The 20,094-nt window shown below is 43.8% G+C and overlaps 2 protein-coding genes across 9 annotated transcripts; one reads left to right on the forward strand and one right to left on the reverse strand.

The window, feature by feature from the left end:
* Positions 1-2,833: 2,833 nt before the first annotated feature.
* Positions 2,834-11,217, reverse strand: LOC111855035 (protein ILRUN-like). 2 transcript variants are annotated; one of them, XM_023833626.2, is made up of 5 exons: positions 10,849-11,188; positions 8,293-8,447; positions 6,934-7,131; positions 5,762-6,045; positions 2,834-4,931 (listed from the first exon to the last, which is right to left on the reverse strand). In XM_023833626.2, the coding sequence occupies exons 1-5, from the start codon at positions 11,004-11,006 to the stop codon at positions 4,896-4,898; spliced, it is 831 nt and encodes a 276-aa protein (XP_023689394.1). In that variant the 5' UTR covers positions 11,007-11,188; the 3' UTR covers positions 2,834-4,895. The 2 variants fall into 2 exon arrangements, with proteins under 2 accessions (XP_023689394.1, XP_023689395.1); XM_023833627.2 differs by lacking the exon at positions 6,934-7,131 and having other exon boundaries at positions 10,849-11,217.
* On the forward strand, positions 10,129-20,012 carry LOC111855036 (U1 small nuclear ribonucleoprotein C). Of its 7 annotated transcripts, XM_023833634.2 has the most exons (8): positions 10,129-10,276; positions 11,767-11,836; positions 12,382-12,424; positions 12,875-12,983; positions 13,691-13,780; positions 13,894-13,998; positions 14,471-14,580; positions 15,028-15,593. In XM_023833634.2, the coding sequence occupies exons 2-8, from the start codon at positions 11,829-11,831 to the stop codon at positions 15,055-15,057; spliced, it is 495 nt and encodes a 164-aa protein (XP_023689402.1). In that variant the 5' UTR covers positions 10,129-10,276; positions 11,767-11,828; the 3' UTR covers positions 15,058-15,593. The 7 variants fall into 7 exon arrangements, with proteins under 7 accessions (XP_023689402.1, XP_023689403.1, XP_023689399.1 ...); XM_023833635.2 differs by lacking the exon at positions 10,129-10,276 and having other exon boundaries at positions 11,734-11,836; XM_023833631.2 differs by lacking the exons at positions 10,129-10,276; positions 15,028-15,593 and adding an exon at positions 16,051-20,012.
* Positions 20,013-20,094: the final 82 nt, after the last annotated feature.

Raw genomic sequence — 20,094 nt, forward strand, 5'->3', positions numbered from 1 at the left:
TATGTCACCAACTTGTGGGTTGAAACCAGTTACCAGTCATACTCCTTTATGGTCCTTGTGTCTGGAACTAACTGCATGAGTTATGTCAGTTTAATTGTCACTCATTACGTTACAGATGTTTTCATATGACATGCCAGGTTTGTTTTAATATGTTTTTTTAAGGTTGCTTCATGAGATCACTTGGATAACCTGTTTTCAGACTATCTTGGTGTTTAAGAGTTCTTTCTTCAAATCAAGAGGAATCTGTTGAGGTCTAACAGGCTTCTTATAAGGTTACCCACTGGCCGTCTCCCGTTGGAGCTGATCTGGGCGCGTTCCACAGGGTCAAATCCATCCATCCATCCATATTCTAACCATTTGTCTTGGTCAGGGTTGTGGGAACCACCTGCAAGCTCTCCCAGGAAGCACAGGCCACAACCCTGCTGGGATTGTCCCAGTTACCTTGGGAATACCCTGAAAGTAGCAGGAGTCCATGGCAGGGGAAGGTGGGTCTGGGCTGGTCTATTCAGCCTGTCGCCAAACTCATCGTGACAAGCAGAGTGACAAAGATGGATAGACGGATGTGTCAAGATGATTAAGAATTGAGAAACTGTCAGATAAGTTGACAGTCATCTCTGCCATTAGTAAGTTGCTTCCGCCCTCTACCTGGCTGGTTTCTGGTCGTTCCCAGTGTCTCCTGCTTCACCTTGTCCTTGTGTACCTGCTGTTTTAGAAATACTGAGCCTGGAAGCAACCTGCTGTGTAGCCTTCTGCCCGCAGAACCAGAAGTAAACCAGGATTTAAAAATTCAGATTTATTTTTTTTTAAATGGAGTGGTTTCTTAATTTTTTTTCCAGAGCTGCACACACACACACACACACACACACACACACACACACACACACACACACACACACACACACACACACACACACACACACACACACACACACACACAGTCATCCGTGCCACATCACAGGGGTTAGGGGTGTAGCGATCTGGAAAAAAAATTGATACAAAGAAACTAGATACAATGAAATGCGAGATGCACTGTATGACATAAAAATGGGATTGAAAGTATGTTTGTTATATTTTGGATATATGTGTTTGTCACAACTTTTTTTTAAAATAATTAGCTTATTATGACCATATAATGTGGGCAGCGCTGAAATGTTACTGCGCTGGAGCAAACACACTGCTGTAAATGATTTACCCATCTAGGGAAGGTCCACTTACGCCGTTTGCCCCCACTCTCCAAGTGCCAAGTCTTGGGCAGCTCTCTGCCTAAATAAAGCTGCGTAGCTCAGACTGTGGGTCATTGGTCCTTGCCGGTAAAAACCTTTTGCCAGTTCTTGTGTTTGAAATCTCCTAGTTTTTTTTTGTTAGGTTCTTGCATAAACCCCCAGCATAATGTTAACCTGCATTCTGATAGATTTTTCATGATGGGTCACTACAAGGTATTTTTCTTGGTGGCAGTTAATTATTCAGCAAATGGTCAATTAGTCAACATCGGTAAGCTCCGTCTGACTTTATGGGATTGCACAGTTCCGTGATGCAGCAGTTCTGGGCATTACCGTGATGGCCTTTCTCTTAATAGGAAGTTGGCTTCATGATTTCACATCAGGTTTTGACTAAAAGGCAAGACTGCCAGCATCACTAATCGAGTGTAATGTTGGAGTTCAAAGGGCTACAGGAAGGCGTAAACAAAGGACAGTAATATTCCATTATTGGAAAAGGTGTTTCACGTATGTTGAAACATTCACCTAAGTTATCATCAGAAAGCATTTTTAGACAACTGAAAATAGTATAATCTAGCTAATGAGCTTAAATATTTGTTACTAGCCCCACTAAGCAAGAAAATTATGAAGACAGTAATTACTGGCAGTCATAAAAGCTTAGTTTGTATTTCTTTAATTGCAAATCTGTAAAATTAAAGTTGGTATAACATTACTATTAATTGTGGTGCTACTCAATCTCCAAAGAGTGGATGTCGAGAATGTGATGCAGTCACATGACTTCCATCAAAATTCACGGCGACATGCTATTGTGTGCGGCTCAGTGGGCTAGGACTCTAGTGGTCAGAAGGTTGCTGGTTCACATCCCCTAGCTGGCACAGTGATGCTCCTAACCCCTGGATCCAGGGATGTTTGTATGCTGACAACACTAAAAAAAAGGACATTTACTGAAACAGTCATATACTGTACATAGGAGGAGAGGGTCTGAAATGCTTATCTTACTGCTCCATTAATAATCTTGAACGTGTGTTACGTGTCCACATGCTAATAAGTATTATATGTTCATGTCATTTACAAGTTCTAAGTAAACACAGGCCATTTCCAAACACTGGAAACACTGTAGCATCAGGCTGGGCTGTTCCCACACAGGCTCTCCTGAGCTCCTCCTCGTGTTCCTACATGACCTCACAGACAGAACATAAGGCCCATATCAAACTTACCTCACGTCTGCAGCTGACTAGCCTGTAAATCTCACCTGGTGTCGCGCTCTGGATTAAACCCAGGAAGGGTCGTAAAAATGAGGGACAACCAGGAGTTGAGGAATACCTTCCTCTGAAACCACTTGTCCAATTCTGGGTCACAGAGGTTACGGGTGCAAGCCTGGGAGCAACCCAGGATGGGGCGCCAACCCAACACAGGGCAGACACACACAGACACACCTACAGGCAATTTGGCAACTCCAGTTAATCTCAGTATGTCTTTGGACTATGGGGTGAAACCGGAGTCCTTGGAGGAAACCCCACGACGACATGGGGAGAACATGCAAACTCCACACGCATGGAGACAAGGCGGAGACTCATACCAATCTATTTTCTTTAAAAATCAATTTGAAAACACAATGAAATGCATAAATATTTTAATCTTCGTATACCATTACACACACTGTAATTAACCATACTCCCCAAACTGACACACAAGCAAAAAAACAGGCAGCTTGCTGATCCATGTACATTTGTAGTCATTTCAGTGTTAAATGAATCATACAACATTCATCTTTACAGACATGAAGAATCACGTTGCTTTGCTCAGAAATACCCCCCCCCCCCCAAACCCCACAGCAACTTTTATCATCCATTGTAGCTCAGCCATGGTGAGCCAGAGAACATTTGGTTGGGGGGGAAAGAGGGGTTAATTAACTACAGACACTGGGCAAGGAGTCAAACAATTTGCAGTTAGTATGCAGTTTGCAATTTGGTGAAATGAAAGGGGAGAAAAAAACCCAAACAAAGCAGAAGATCAGGAAGGCCAGTGTATACTCTTTGGGATGAATAAGCACAGCTTGTAGATGCAAATGAAGAAGTTAGTACAAGTACAGCTGTGCAACACAGAAGCTAAATGCAAGAACGTGGATTACAATATTTTTCACAAGAAGTCAAATGGAGAGCAAGTTCAACTCTGGTACACTAAACATATTTTTGATTTCTTAGTTACGGCACGTATTGAAGCTGAGGGTGGAACAGAAAACAAAGCCTCAGTTTTAACGGTAATACAACTTGGATATGGCTTATACTGTGTATTATTATTATAAATTCTGCAATAATTTATAACATCTCTAAAAGCTGGTGCTGAATTTAAAAGGATTCCTTCAACTCGCATGTCACACTCAATACTTCACTCTGTAGTAATGCACACTGTAGGTTAAACCTCTCACGGGACCTTCAGAGTATAATAAGAAAAGAAATTATCATTCGCAGTCTCAAATTACCTTTCAAACCAAACAAACAGAACTCCTACTATGTACAGAAAAGCGCTTGGATGAGATGCCAGCATTAGCGTCCGACTGGCCGCACGGCCTCCAGAACGCCAGTCGGTGAGCTACTGTGTTCAAGTCAGGTGATCTTTGGACTGCTCTCGCGTCACCGGGTCTGGCTTCCGGCTCTCAACATCCAGCGTACGAGACCCACAGTCGTCTCCCAGGACGCACCACGCCATAGATCTTTACTAAGGAATCGAGGAACCAACCCAGCCTGGTCTTACCCTAAACTGCGCGCCAAACATTAGCCAGGCCTGGCAGGGAAACGCTGCAGGCCGCCCACGGTGCTCGCCGAAGCGAGGACTTCCTCTACGCGGGAAACGCTGACGTCCGTCAGACTGACGGTGGCTCCAACATCCAGGAGTCCTTCCTCACTTGAGTGCAATGTGATCGCGTGTAAACTTCTGCAGCTGCAGATACAGCACCATATGAACTGCGACAAAGCCCCCCCACCCCACCCCCCCTTAAAGCCAACCGGTTCAGCAGACCGGCAGGAAGTGGTCTGGGATATGTTCGTGGGGAAAACACATCGAGCTTTCCCTGGTCAGCTCCATCACCAGTCAGACCAGTTCCGCTTTTGGATCAATAGTATTCCCCACTGAACTTTGACAGTTTAATTTGCCTTAACCTTCCTTAGGCATTTAAGTACTAGCAGTGCATATGCCATTTTTAAAGAGATAATATCAATAAGGGATCCAATTACGAAATCAACCAAAACAAAGGCCGCACGAGTCTACAGAATACCTGTTACAGCCCTCATGGCTTTCCCCGCCCCAAATAGTATACACTGTGCAATTATTATCAAAATATATAAAGAGCAGTGATAAGATTCAATACATTAAAACATCCATTAAAAAAATTATTGTTTTCTCAAAGGGCAAATGAAGTGTCAGCTTGTTGCCCCCCCCCCGTGCCACGCTTCCCATTACCGACTGTGACATGTGTCTGCGTACCCCCCCAGAACTCACGCAGGCGGACCCTCGCAGGGGGTGGACCACAGCAGGCTTGTCTTCAGGTTTCATCAATGGTTTGGTTGGGTGGGGGGCGGGTAGTGGTTCAGGGAGGGGGTCCCCCAAGCACAGGGGTGAGCACCCTCCCACTGAAAGGTCAATACCTCAGCTTTGGTCAGCCAAGATGATTACCAGCCTTTAAGACTGTTCAAAAGGGTAGGGACCATGAAAACCCTAGAAATAAGAGGGGGGGGGGGGACACTTAACATACTGACTGGTTTTTTCCACCCTAGAAGCTTTTAACAAAACACTGAGGATAGCAATTCCTGTAGCAACTATCCATTATTTCTCAGATCATAATTTTACCTATTTTATTCTATGCTCACCTGTTTTTAACAGTTACCAATGACATACTTGTGTGTGGGTGTGTGTGTGTGTGTGTGTATTTATACATCTCAAATGTCGACAGGCAACACCAAAACGAAAAGTCTAATTTACAAAATACCAGCTGTCCAGCTTGAGACCGGAAAACACGGATCGTCATGATCGCCGAGGCTGAAATTTTGCAAACTATCGCCCGTTCCATCAGCTGTGAAACTTCTTGCTCTGCTCTAGCTGCAAGTCTAACGTCCCCAAACGCTACTGCCTACTCCAGCTTTGAGGCAAAGCAAACCCATGAAATGAGGAGGCGGAAGCCCATTTTTGACACAAATGCTGAGAAGTACTGCGCTGCGTTTAAATGAGCGCCTCACATCCGAGCAGAGAACACCGTGCTGTCCGTAGCAGCTTCCCACAACTCCCTGATAACTAAGATAATGGAAGAACTGGGTGACTGACTAACTCAAGTATGTTGATATCAACCTTTCAACACTAACAGAGAATACAGTTGGAAGGAAGGAGGAGTGTGAGTCCGGCAGGACACAAGAGCGCCCCCTAGGGACCCTGTCACACTATGCACTAATGAAAGCCCTAGGTACGATTCTCCTCCTTGTGCAATTCCTTTTGCAAATGATTTGAAAATAATATAATTTACTATTCGGTTATTAATTCTCGCGCCTACTTACCTGGCCATAAGTCACTACCGATAAGTTGCTCTGCAGAGCATTTGGCGTGATGTTTACAGGGCTGTGGGACAGCCCGTTTCGGTCCGGCTGGATGTGGTCGGCGGGGCCCTTGAGCAGCTCGTCGGCAGAATCGCACCGGCTCTTCTGCGGTGAGGCAAAGGGGTTGAAGTCACCCTCCACGGTACGATGCGGCTGCGTGTTGAACTCCGTCTCGAAGCAGGACAGCTGCTGCGTGACGCCCAGGAGCCCGCCCACCTCCACGCTCAGGATCACCCAGATCACATCTGAAGAGACAGGGCAGGATTTGGGGAAGAGAGGGGTGAAGCTCATGGGGCTTAGTGACACCTAGTGGCTCGGATGACCTTTTCCATCGAAAATGGACAAAGTGAGGAGCAACTGCAGGACCATTGTCCTTCTCAAATATCTGAAGCACGACTGCCAAGAAAAATGCTAAAAAAAATCCAAAGAAGTACTACAGTGCAGGAGGGATAACTTCTAACCTTCCATGAAAATACACCCATGGCAGTAAAATACACAAGGCATCGTTTAAAAGAGGCTGCCTCAATGTGATGCCTCACACCTCTGGGGCTGGAGGCTGAGGTTTGAATTCTACCTCTGCTCTGTGAGCGGAGTTTGCATGTTCTCCCCATGTCACGCAACACACACAGACATGCAGTTAAACTAACTGCTGTCTCTTAAATGTCCCTCCTGCATGACTGTGTGTCTGTATACCATGTAGGGTGTACGCAACCCTAACCAGGATAAGAGGTCAGAAAAAAGTATGGACCGAATACTGAAGACTGAGATGACTGTGGAGTGGAAAGCTAAATAGCTGTATAGAACAGCCATTGTTGTTATTAACTAGTAAAAAGAACAAGATTAAATTGTATTTTGTGTCTCCCTGTCACGGGTTGGTGCCCCATTCTGGGTTGTTCCCTGCAACCCTGAATACGATAAGCGGTTTTAGAATATGGATGGATGGATATATTTTATTTTATATATTAAATCATGTGATAAGCATTCCTTTCAATTGGTCACATGACTGTACTAGTGATCCACTGGTTATGTAGTCCATTATGCAAAAATGAGGCTGGTAGACAGGTTTCCCATTGGTATTGCAGGAAATCCCACACACCAGTATGGTCTGGATGAAAACTGGATGAGATTCTCACCTCCGTAGAAGAGGCCAGTGGCAGTACACATTCTCCACTGGCCCTGGTACATGCCGGAGCTGGCCGGGCTGTGCATCTGCACGCTGACGTCCGAGATCTCCTGGGGCTCCAACGAACGCACTGTCACCATGTTCACGTGCCCAAACTGGTCCCCGCCCACATACTTTAGGCACACCCCTGGGGGCCAGGCGTCTGCCCCTGCAATGCCAACATTTAGCTTCTTAATTTAAGTAAAAATCTTGTGAGGCTATCTGCACAAGAGTATAACAGAAGGATCCCCACTGAGGATGACACCACTCCCTTAACCACTAGGGCAGTGTTTAGCAACCCGGTCCTTGGAGACCCACAGCCGGTCCACATTTTTGCTCCCTCCCAGCTCACTGCCAAACAGTCCACATTTTTGCTCCCTCGCAGCTCGCTGCCAGACAGTCCACATTTTTGCTCCCAGCCAGACAGTTCACATTTTTGCTCCCTCCCAGCTCGCTGCCAAACAGTCCACATTTTTGCTCCCTTGCAGCTCGCTGCCAGACAGTCCACAATTTTGCTCCCTCCCAGCTTGCTGCCAGACAGTCCACATTTTTGCTCCCTGCCAGACAGTCCACATTTTTGCTCCCTGCCAGACAGTCCACATTTTTGCTCCCTCCCAGCTCCCGTTTGATGGTCCCCAAGGACTGGATTGGGAAACACTGCCATAGCAGTTTAGTTCCTGTTTCTGGCCCTGAGTGTATCCATCCATCCAATTATCCGGTATAGAGCTGCAGTGAGCCTTGAGTCATTTCCATGCAGGGGACTTCTCAGTTGGAACACCAACACCCCAAATCATGTAATTTGGCAAAGTGACATCTCGCCCAGAACGTCTCACTTTGTCAGTCTTTGTATGCCTTGCAATGGACTGGCATCCAATCCAGGGCATCCAAAGCCTTGTGCCCAGTGTTTCCTGGGAAAGATTCCGGGGTCATTGTTACCCTTTATTCTACACATGGTTGGCTGGATGATACTAAAACTCCTTCTTTATTGTACCAGGAAATGTATATCAGAAGAATATAATAACCAGGCGATCTAGTGTTTGAAAGCTGCCTTTGGTGGATCTGGACCCTGTGAATGACTGGCATTCCTGTATAGAGTTGGGCTCACCATTACAATACACTGGATAAGTGGTTATCGAAGATGGATGAAAGTTAAACTCCAGGAGAGAAATGACCAGGTTATTCATAAACCAGCATTATCCTCAAAAGCAGATTTTGACCTTAAAAATACAGTAACATTCAGCTGCACCAGACACTACTGCATGTCCATAACTGTGACCTGACAAGCACAGTCCAACCCGCAGAGCACTGGCAGGGACACATAGTCACACACCTGTGTTTTGTATCCTCCACGTCTTTGTGAACTGTGTGTCGGGGGGGACAGACTCCCCCTCCCCTATTGTGACATCTTCCACAAACGACATTGATGGGGCATTTATGTTTGGGCTCTCAAAATCATAATATGCCCCAATGGCTGCCTGCAGATTCCTGTTGGGAAAGGGGGGGGGGGGGGGACGGGGACGACACAGATAAAGTGTAAACTGCCAATGCAATAAAAAAAAAAAAACACTGTCAATCCCTATAAAAGAGTGCAGACTGATCAGGACGTCAGTGGTGGATCCAAATTCGGAAGGAACCAAAAAGCACTGATGCCAAATATCATCGTTCATTGCGGACACTGATTGGTGCCCACTCACAAATCCGTCCTCAGTACTCAGACGTTGGTTTGGTGGTGGTTAGTGGTAAATGCGGTCTTCAGACTGGAATGGCAATGCAAAACATGCAACTAGCTTTGAAGCACCAGTTTCTCGAAAACCAGTTCTCTGTACAAATTACTGTCACATGACAGGCAAACAGACATCTATGTTTAAAATTTGCAGTACTAGAGGTGACGGTACAGAGCAATAAAGTTGAATAAGAAAACTATTTATGTTTCAGCAACACTAACTTGAAACGTGCTTCTTAAAGTAATTCAATTCCAATAAGCACTAGGCAGTTTCAGCAATGTCCCTGTGAGGGGCCAGAGAGTAGGATCAACCAACATCCCGAACCACAGGAGTCTGGTTTAAGTTGATATGACTACTCTGCTGGCTGTGGGATTCGAATCCACAACCTTCAGAACCCGCCTCAAATCCCTAAACTACTGAGCTACACACCACCCACAACAGCATAATCATATATCAGCATAACACTGCCACTTCGAAAGAGAACAGATTAACAGAATAGGTTGCCAATTTTGTTGAATTAACTACTATGGAATGTAACTGTAACTGGAACCTCACTGGTTCTGAGGGGCTGTAAAGAACACAAACATGTATTTGATTACGGCTTTGAACAAGTACTCTGGGTAGTTTTTTGCTAGCCTTTGGACTGCCCGAGTTATTATCTGTAGTAGTTCGTCAGGACTGCAGTGTGTGTCGTAAGTTGTGTGAATTTCCAAATAGGGATCTAGGTACCTGCTGCGACAGTGCAGCCCAATTGCACACAGGGACATTGGGGTCATTCAGCTCACAAGGCTTCACCACCACAGCGTTTTCCCTCAAACAGCCATTCGCTCTTTCCTATTCCCAGCTCCCCGCTGTAAGCATAAGTTAGAGTGACGCTTATTAATTACGGGGCTTGACATGAGGCTAACTGATGTATTCTAGACGTTAAGGAAAGATCTATAATTAAATTAAGCAATGCAAGGACTTCATTCTGATTTAATCTCTGAGTACATTTGCAAACCTATTCCCCCCTGTGGTCAATGTCTTCTGATAACGCAGGCAGACACGGGTAAAAAAAAAATATTGAATTGCGTAAGAGTAAATAACACAATGTTTCCCAAACAAAATTTAAATAACTTCATGGTCCTATTCTGGAAACCTTTTAGTTAACTTTGTAACAATTCATATAAACAAAAAGAAGGGTATGTTTATTAGATAACTATATTACGTTTTTTGCGAAAATGGAGGCGAGCCTAATACCAGTGGTCGCACCGGTTCACCCCGTAGAGCTTCGTTGTACACGCGTAAAAAGAGGCAGAGGTGCTTTTTGCGGGGGTCTAATTTTAGCCCGTCACCATCCGGACTGAGTGCTCGTCACGTGTCCCGGACCCACCGCAGGGTGCCCACGCGGGTGCCCCGACTGTCCGGCGGGTGCCGTCGCAGCCTTCACGCGCACTTGGGGATCGCGGATACCCGCGCGCCTCCAACGAGAACCAGTAACGTCGTCCGTCGCCGAATGAATCCGAACCGAGCCGAACCAGCTGCACGCGAGCTCGGAGCAACCCGGACGTACGGGAAAAGTTCGGGGATATCCTAGGTCCTTACGCGATGGTACTTTTTTTCCCCTCGTTCTTCTAAAATTAGTTATTCCAGCGTGTGGTAATCGATCCGGATTTTTGTGAGGGGGCAAAAGAAAGGAGCATCGGAGACTCATTTCCAAAAGCATCTCTACCTGGCCGCCACTTACGTCAGTGCGGACTTCCCGCACAGTGACACCCCTTCGGGGGACGCGTTTACCTGGAAGGCAAATAACTGATCCGTAAACACACACTGCAGACGGGTCCCGCTGTACATGGCGCCAAACAACCTTTAGTCGCTGTGGGAGTTTGGCGTGCTCTTGCCATTCTCCCGCTGTTCGGGTATTTCTACAAATTATGACAGCTTAATTGTTATTTACAAAAATTGCAAAATGTCATGCCAAAGTTGTCAAACCTGCATTTTTTTCCTCCCATTTGTAACTTGCTAACTACACGTGTATGTTTTAGCCGCGTTTAGTCGTTAGCTGAACGCCAGGTAAGCGGTACACAGAAATGTTATGCAAATCAACTTCAAACACACCAGCGATACTTTCAGTACAGTCACACAATTCCCCGAACACACAGGCCCCATATCCCCGGGCTCACCAGTTGGTCATATCCAGGAAAAAGGCGCAGCCGGCAGGATTGAGCTGAAAGCCCAGTAACCTCTGGAATTCGGAGATGAGGACGTCTTTGTCGGTAGTTCCCATACAGCTGAATTTCTGCATGAGCTCCGGGTCCAGATCTAAATCCATGCCCTCCATGGCGGATGTCCCGGGGCAGCCGCGGTGGAGGGGAGGGGGGGTGGGGGGGTTTCTCTCCTAATTTAGTCCGAGGCCTCGTTCACTCATAACAACCAACCCAATAACAAGCCCAATACGCATGACTGGGGACAAGGCCTGACGTCGCCAAATGAGAGCGTGTCTGACCGTCACGATGCAGGTTATCGGCATCGCGTCATCGCTACGGCAGCCGGGGGACGAGCGGGCCCCCGCCGCTGCGAAATTGCGCCATGCACACACACACCGAACTTGCGTGTATGAATACGCCTGTAAACTATGAATACGAAAACTGAAATCCATCTTCTTATACAGTATCCAGTACAGGGTCGCGGTGCATAATAATAATAACACTATTGTTATTATTATAATTATTATAATACGTGCAGTAGGCGGATAGGATGAATATAGACCATCCCCATCTTCTTTTCGTAATACTGTATTCCTTGCTTGTTTAATAAATTAAGTCTTCTTGTAAATTATTGTATATACTTATTGTGGACAACTGCAGGGGTACGATCTGGTGGACTTCGGTGCTGAAATGTTGATTTCCAAATGGACTTTTTTTTTATCATAATGTGAAATTCGTAGTGTTTTCTTGTTCCTGGAATTTTTGCAAGACAAACCAGTCTGCGGACATGAAAAGGCTGGGAATCCCTGATGTGTGTGTAGTAACTTGGAATAATAGGAACACCACCGAGACTGCTGGTGGCGCTGTAACAACAACCTTTATATTTCCTTTAAGGTCAGCCATTGTCCTTTTGTTTCCGGGTAACGCGCAGGAGAAGCGCTTTCCCTCGTTTAAAGATGCCGAAGTAAGTTTTAATTTGATTGTTATTCTTTCTCTTTGGTCGCTGATTGTCTGTTTGGTGAACATCGTTGTTTACATGTTAAATTGTTTCCGATGTAATTAATTCTGGTTATATGTAAACGCCCCGTGATCTTGTGCAGGAGGAGTGTTTGTCCACTTAGGTTATCAGTGGATGAACGATGAAGTTATCGTTTTTTAAAGACACATGCTTATTGAATGTGGCAGATTTTAATCTGTAAGCATTAAATTTGAGAGTTTGCCGTTTATATAAAGATTGCTTATTGTCGTAATCCTGCGTGGGTTAAAAACTAGGTACACGTTCATCTCTCATGTTTTTCTCCCCGTTTCGTGTTGGAACCCCGTTTTTATATGAAGTACATGTCGGCTTCTTTTTTAATGTTAGGTGTTTATTGGCGTTCAAATGCGTTATGTCTTCAATTCTTTGTTTTTGAAATGCACGCTTAAAATATTGAACGGAGTGGTTTTTAACAGATGTATATGAGCATACTGGATGGCTTATTCTAATAATTAAAATCCCTCCTCTTTCAGGTTTTATTGTGATTACTGTGACACCTACCTAACTCACGACTCGGTAAGTTAGTTTCAATGTAGGGGGTAATCTACGTATGTAGTCGTGTAATACATATTATTTATGTTCTACATTTATTTCTTGTGTAAAATAAGATTCCTTTTTAAAAGTACTACTATCTTATTTCTTCAGCCTTTGAGGTATTAACTTCTGCCTTAATGTTGTCAGCTGTATTTCATTTCTATGTATTACTACATCATTCGCAATGTTGTTCATTTCCATTTGTATCAGTGAATTACACAAAAAATTATCTTGCAGCTTGTGATTTTAATGATACAGTTTCCAGTCTATAAGCATTATTTTATGTTGTACATAGGGAGGCCATTTGAGCTTTGTTGTTCTGCGCTGGAACATTGCAAAAATAAATCCCAATTCTTGTTTAGTTGTTTAGATGCTGCAGGGTCTCGGACGTGGTGACTTTTAACCCTTTCCTGTTAACTTTTTTTCTGACAGCCGTCTGTAAGAAAGACGCACTGTAGTGGCCGTAAGCACAAGGAGAATGTGAAGGACTACTACCAGAAATGGATGGAGGAGCAAGCACAAAGTCTCATTGATAAGACGAGTAAGGGGCACGGGGTGATGGCATGGATGCTGGGAACTGTCAGAGTAGCCATTTTCCTGTTTTGGATCATTGTCTTATGTATTATTGCAGCACAATATGATTTTTATCCTCCCCCCTGGTGTGTTTTAAGCAGATTCACAGTCTGTCAGCATCGGTCTGTTGTCTGTGTGTTGGAGGGGCAGTAGTGATAAGAGAGTTTACTAGTCCTCTCAAAGGCAACAAAACGTTTAAACACCACATTTAAATGTGAAGTATTTAAGATACTTTATAGAAACTAATTAATAAGGATTAGACTATATGGTTGTCAACCTATTTGAATTTTATTCAGCTATGTAGATACCTTGGTTCAGTATGTCCTGTTTTAGCCAGCTAATGGATGAAACTGAAGGAGAATATCAGCTGAAATCCAAAAGCATTTTTAAACCCGAAATATGAAACTGTAAATATGAACTAGGTTTATTCTAGATACTACATTGATCACTCCCACATTGTTACTCTGTTTAGAATATTGTGCAATGGAGTATGTCACTGTCAGACACTTGGGGGGGGGGGGGGGTGACTTGTGTTGAGACACTGGCCTATATATATGTGATATTGAGAAAGGGGGCTGATCTGTACACCATAGGAGTGTCCAACAGAGATTGGTACAGTAAGTATTTCTCTAAGGGACGGGCTTGTTTAATGAGACTTCGCATTGCTTTTTGCAGCGGCTGCCTTTCAGCAGGGGAAGATTCCCCCGTCTCCGTTTCCTGGAGCGCCGCCCCCTGGTGGGGCTATGCTTCCCCCTCCCGCTCTCAGTAAGTGTGCTGATTTGAGCAGTGAAGTGATTATCGATGAAAATGGTGCCAGCACCGCTTAGGGTTTTGCTGTGTTCCTGGTGGTTCGTGTAACAATGCTTCGTTTGTTGCAGATGGTCCACCTCGGCCGGGCATGTTGCCAGCGCCCCCTATGGGTGGACCTCCCATGATGCCCATGATGGGTCCACCGCCACATGGCATGATGCCTGGGGGACCAGGTGAGCCTCTGTCTTCCACTTTGTTAGCGTCACAAGCAGTTAGTGAAATTAGAAATTAGTTTAAAAAAACAAAAACTACAATTACGGTGCAGTTGCCATTTTACTGACTCTTTAAAAGAGGCTTATAGTAAAGTCAAGCCAGTGGCTTTTTAGATTTTAGTAAAAGCTAATCTCAAGCATCATATTTAGATTATTTTAACTGTTTAGAACACTTTGTAGTTAAATAGCCTAGTTGCTGGCATGATATTAAGAATCAACATAACTGGAACTACAGTTTTGTTTCATTTGCTTACTTGAAAAAGTACGGCAAGAAAATTCGGTTTGGCCAGATTTGTGCTGCTGTCTCAACTTCCTGACTCGGCCATCTAGCAGTGAAGTTGGCCTCAATCTTGTACTGGAGACTGCAGACACCAGTTTCCAAACCTGTCCTGTTTGCCACGCCTCCCTGATCGGATCCCTCCCCTTTTCCCAGCAGGCCCTGGCATGCGCCCACCAATGGGCGGCCCCATGCCGATGATGCCCGGCCCACACATGATGCAGCCGCCCGCGCGACCCATGATGCCCCCTGTTAGACCCGGCATGGTGCGACCAGACAGATAAGCCGCCGGTGTGATCAGCTCCCTCCGTCCCATCACCTGTGTTCTCTGCTTAGACATTTTTTTAGCATAATAAACTTTTTTTCAGATTCCTGTAATTGTGGCTGTATTTGGCCTTTCAAACATTTTGTGACGTTATAAAACTGCAGTAAATAATAAATGGGCAAATAGTGGGTGTTTTTCACACACATTGAACTTGACTGCCTCAGGCAGTGCATCTAGGGTACATCCTTTTCATGATATGGTTAGACTGTAGTTAATGACATCTTGTGTAAATACGTCTATCGTTGTGCCTCAAATGTTTAAAAACCATCATTAATATAAGGTGCAGCTTGACTGTATAGTAACTAATAGGTTTGTTTTTCTTTTCTATTTCTCCCTTTGACCACCTTCCCCCTCCCCTTCATTGGACCTGGGTGCAAACACATTGTAGATTGTGCATAAATCCATAGGTCTGCCATGAAAATCTGCTCAGGTCCTAGTCAGATGTCACATTATCACTTAAGTCTCCATATCTGTGCAGTTTCTATGAAGGCCACAAACCTTATTAAATGTTTGTTTTTCATATATATTAACTTGAGTTTGGCTGTTTTGATAATTGATTAATCATATGATCAAGTGATCAGTTCATCAATTAGTTGGCCACAACGGAGGGTTTAAATACCGTATTTAAAAAACATTAAGAGGCAGTCACAGTTGTAATTAAACCTTTACACAGTGAAAAGCACCTCTGTTTAAAGTGACAGAGTGGCATAGGAACAAAGATCTCCTGTCTTCACCATATGGAGTTAGTTTATGGTTGTTATTAATACTGTGGTATATGATGATATTTTTAAAACTGATGCTATTTCAGCATTTTTAAATAAATTTTGCTGAGCATGGGTAGGTTTTTTGTCGCCAAAATTTCAAAATATTGCAGTATATTGTATTACTGTAATGCTGCTCAAGTGCAGTGACAATTTCAAAACTGTTCATAAAAGTTTGCCCATTTCATTACAATGCGTTTGTCTTTGTTGCAATACATCCCACCGTTGGTCTGGTGGAATATCGTTGACGTTCACATCCACCAACCGCGGCAATCTGCATCCACTGACAAACGTAGTATGTACACAAGAATCCGTATTCAAACTGTAGTTGGACATGGAAAATTGAAGTGAACTAAGCTTAACACAACAACATTGTTAGGTGGTGATGTCACTATACATGATTTAACACCATACTGCAAAAATGCGACCAGTCTGACAAAATTCATCAACTGTTTTTATTGCTTATCAATGAGTTGTTGCGCTCCAAAGCATCAGTAAAAAAAATGTCTGTCTGCTCAATTTGTCTCATGTATCAACCCAACAATGAACAATCTTTTTAAATCATAAAAAGCAAGGGAAATTTGTGAAGTTAAAGCTGAACACTTCCGGTGACTGACACTTGCTACTCTACCCATGTGTGTTTTTGGCAGTGATGAACCTGGAGGGCTGTTGAGCAGTCACAAGGGAGGGAGCCTTTCCGGTCAGCAAAGGCACAATGAAACTGACCTCCTTTATGTTCTTTTCATCAGCCCAATCAAATCACATTTTTCTGGTGGTTGGTAACAACAGTAATAATGACGTGGTCAGTCCAGGTATAGTGATTAACCTGCAGCCCATAGGAAGCAGGATGTAAAATAAGAAAAATTTGTCTGCTAACAATGTTAGTCTTTTTGGAGAGAACAAAAAAATCAGTCGCCTTTGAGCCATTAATAAATAAAATGCTTTGTTTTTCTTTGACAAGAGGAGGTGTTGAAGCCCCCACAGCTGAACCAAATACTCATGGCTGTTCAGTTTAATTTGCAAATAATTTTGGGGGGAGAGGGAGGTGTAAAGAGAATTTCCCCCTAAAATGTTTATTAGCATAGCTTAACAGCTTTGATATACATCAATAATCATTATATGATTATATATAACGTTGTACAATGATGATGTTTATTATTAATGTATACTATAGCTGTTATGGTATGTTAGGATTTTAAGGTATACTTATATGAGCCTTATGAATTTTCTGTAAATGCATTCTACAGGTGCAGTTAATGTAAATTGTAACCACTTCTATGGTATTACCTATTTAGTGTAGATCCATGACATAAAATCTTGATTAGATCCATGTTAATTCCAGGTTTTAACATTACAAACTATGGAAAGGATGAAGATAGAAAATGTAGTATATGTGTGTGTTAGTGAACACTTGGATACATACCACGGAATCTCATGATACTATTTAGTCTTCCTGATAACATAGTGCAAGCTGAATCCTTGGGTTCCTTTAAATCAGAGCTAGATAAGATTTTAACAACTCTGAGCTATTAGTTAAGTTCTCCCCAAGCGAGCTCGATGGGCCGAATGGCCTCCTCTCGTTTGTATAGTTCTTATGTTCTTATTTCTTGAAGGGACGATACGATTCACATTGTGACAGTCGACTTTACTGGTGGATGTTTTGCATGTAGCTCTGTGGTTGACGTGGGTTACATACTGGCCACGTTTGTCCAGCTTTCCTCAAGGTTCTCCACTGTCGTCCTCCATCAAATAAGAGGCGACAGAGTAAAGATGGAGGTCACGGAGATAAGTGGAGGTGGTGTCGGGTTTTCTGCAGAGCACATGGTGCGGACTGGAGCAGTGAGGTGGTAGAGATGGATGAAGGTCAGAAGGGAGCTGTTGAATGGATGTGAGGGTTATCACATCAAAGGAGGAAACATGAGGATTAATGCTGTGGAGAAGATAGCAGTGGGATGGTTTTTGAGGAGGTACCAGTAGACAGGTATGGTCAAGGTGGTCCAGTAACACAGAGGACATGTATCTGATGTTAAGTATGGAAGTTATGTGGAATCTCAGAGGATGCATTTATAGCTACGCCATCAAGCTTGCTTGTTCACATCCCTCAGACTCGGTGTCCAAATGAAGCGTGACTTGCATGCATGTTCAGGAAGTTAATAGCCCAGGTTCACTTTAAGAGCACAATTACCTTCAGCTCACAAACAAGACAGATTGGAAGGCAATATGATCAGTGAGGTTCCGAGTTGGGTTCCAGAAAACAGCTGTAGCATATGTAATATTGTCTGTTGTACATTTCACTGTTGGATGCCTTGTACCACAGTAATGCACAGGTTAATTCTGAAAATGGTGAAAAGACATATATGTACATTTCAGTAAATACCTGATCAATAGCCAAACACTCCGTGACACACGTGTTGGTAAGTACAGGCATGGGCAAAAACAAACCCACACGTATGAATACTCTTCTGGGCACTGAAAGAATTGAGCACAGAGAGGCACTTGGCTGTGCCTGAAATTTAAGAACAAGAACCAGTGCTTAGGACTATAATGCATATGGAGTCTCAGAGGAAGAACCTATCAGCACTTGTTTCAAAGAGGGTTAATATCCCAGCAAAAGATTATCTTGGGATGGTTATAGGATATGTGTCTAGCATTGCTAAAATAAAGAGATTCCCCGGACATGTCTTCCTCAGACTAAATCAGTGAAAGAGGCCGTATAACTTAATAATGTGAAAATTGTAGAGCAGGGAAAGAAGCTCTTTGGGCCTCATATGCCTGATGTAATATATATGACACATTTAATCTCAAAGACCAACCCTTATGAGTCTCAAACGTGCTGTGGGCAATGGAAGCGTCACGCCTGAGATTTACAGAGCGACCAAAGACCTCATTATCCATGCACTCAGGGCATACACTCACTGGCTACTTTATTAGGTATACCTTGCTAGTACTGGGTTGGACCCCCTTTTGTCTTCAGAACTGCCTTAATTGTTTGTGGCTTAAATCCAACGAGGTGCTCGAAACATTCATCAGCGACATCGGTCCATGTTGACATGATAGCATCACACAGTTCCTGCAGATCTGTCGGCTGCACCTTCATGATGTGAATCTCCCGTTCCATCACTTCCCATAGGTGCTGTATTCGACTGAGATCTGGTGACCGTGGAGGCCATCTGAGTACAGTGATCTCATTGTCAGACTGGTTCCTTGAACATGACATGATATGAGCTTTGTGACATGGCGTGTTATCTTGCTGGAAGTAGCCATTAGAAACTGGGCTGACTGTGGTCATGAAGGGATGGAGATGTTCAGCAACTATACTCAGGTGGGCTGTGGCAATTAAATGGTGCTCACTTGGTACTAAGGGACCCAAGGTTCACCAAGAAAATATCCACCTCACCATTACACCACCACCCCCAACTTCATTTGTTGAGGACTCCGCAAATGCACGTAAAAACAGATGATGATATTGCCTCCGCAGTGACCAGAGACTTGCACAAAGGGCCGCTGACCAATGCTGTTCTGCCCTTCATCTTTAGTGAGTTTCAGTCTTTTCTAATCTGTAAATATGTACTCGGGAGGGTGTTCCAAATGCATAATACCTATACAAAACGACATTATCATGTATATGTGCAAAGTGTGTAGAAATATCATGTACATTAAATCACTCTGGTTCTGTAATACTTTGCTTACATGTGAAAGTGGGACATCTGGGGCTGCATGTGGCTCAGTGGGCTCGGCCTGTGTGTCTGTAATCAGAAGGTCACCGGTTCAAACCCAGCTTCAGTATGTCTGAAGCTGGGTTTGAGCAAGATCCTTAACCCCCAGCTCCCTGGGTGCTCCAACAGGTGACAGCCCTTCATGGACAGCTTACTCTACAAAGAACAAGTTGAGGGAGGTATAAAGGCAATTTACCCACGGGGATCAACAAAGTATCTATTATTATATCACTTACTATAGGACTTGTATATATTCTATGCACCAGTCTTTCATTGCACCAGCGATGCTGAGCCACCCAAGCTAACAGGTCGGAACACCAACAGAAAACCGCATAGTTCTGTATGAAGCCAAAGAAATTAGCACATTTCCTGATACCAAGGGTATAAAACATGTACAGGTTGAGCATTTCTTAACTGAACATTTACAGTTCATTCATGGCGTAAAGTTTTTAATGAGATAGGCGGCTCTTAAGGAGTTTGTCATCTCAAAAACATAGCAAGTGAAAAACATCACGAATAATGAAAAACGCAGTGCATTTACATTTTGTTGTATTCCCTGGACAGGGAATATAGGTGGTTTTGTGGCTGGTCAGACTCTCCGACGGGCTGGTATTGTATGCTGAACAAGACCTTTGGTCCTGGAAACGGCAGCACGGCGTCTCAGCTTCAGGCATCTCGCATCAGCCTTTCTCAGGCTCAGTCTCAGTCTCAGTCTCGTTCCCGCAGTCACTCAGTAGTCACTACACTAGCGTTCCCAATCTCTGATTGCCTGTATTTACAGTATGCAAACCTAAGTAATGTGTATAAGAGCTGATTTCCTCTATTCTGTTTAATACAGTATACAGTACACTACAGTATAAACATTTATAAATATAATAAAAAAGTTATGAATGGTGGGGTTTTTTTGTCTTTCTTTTTCTGCTTTTATTTACTGACTGTTGCAACAAGAAAATTTCCTCAGTGTGGGATCAATAAAGT

This window comes from Paramormyrops kingsleyae, chromosome 8, assembly GCF_048594095.1.
Source record: "Paramormyrops kingsleyae isolate MSU_618 chromosome 8, PKINGS_0.4, whole genome shotgun sequence".
Lineage (NCBI taxonomy): Eukaryota > Metazoa > Chordata > Actinopteri > Osteoglossiformes > Mormyridae > Paramormyrops > Paramormyrops kingsleyae.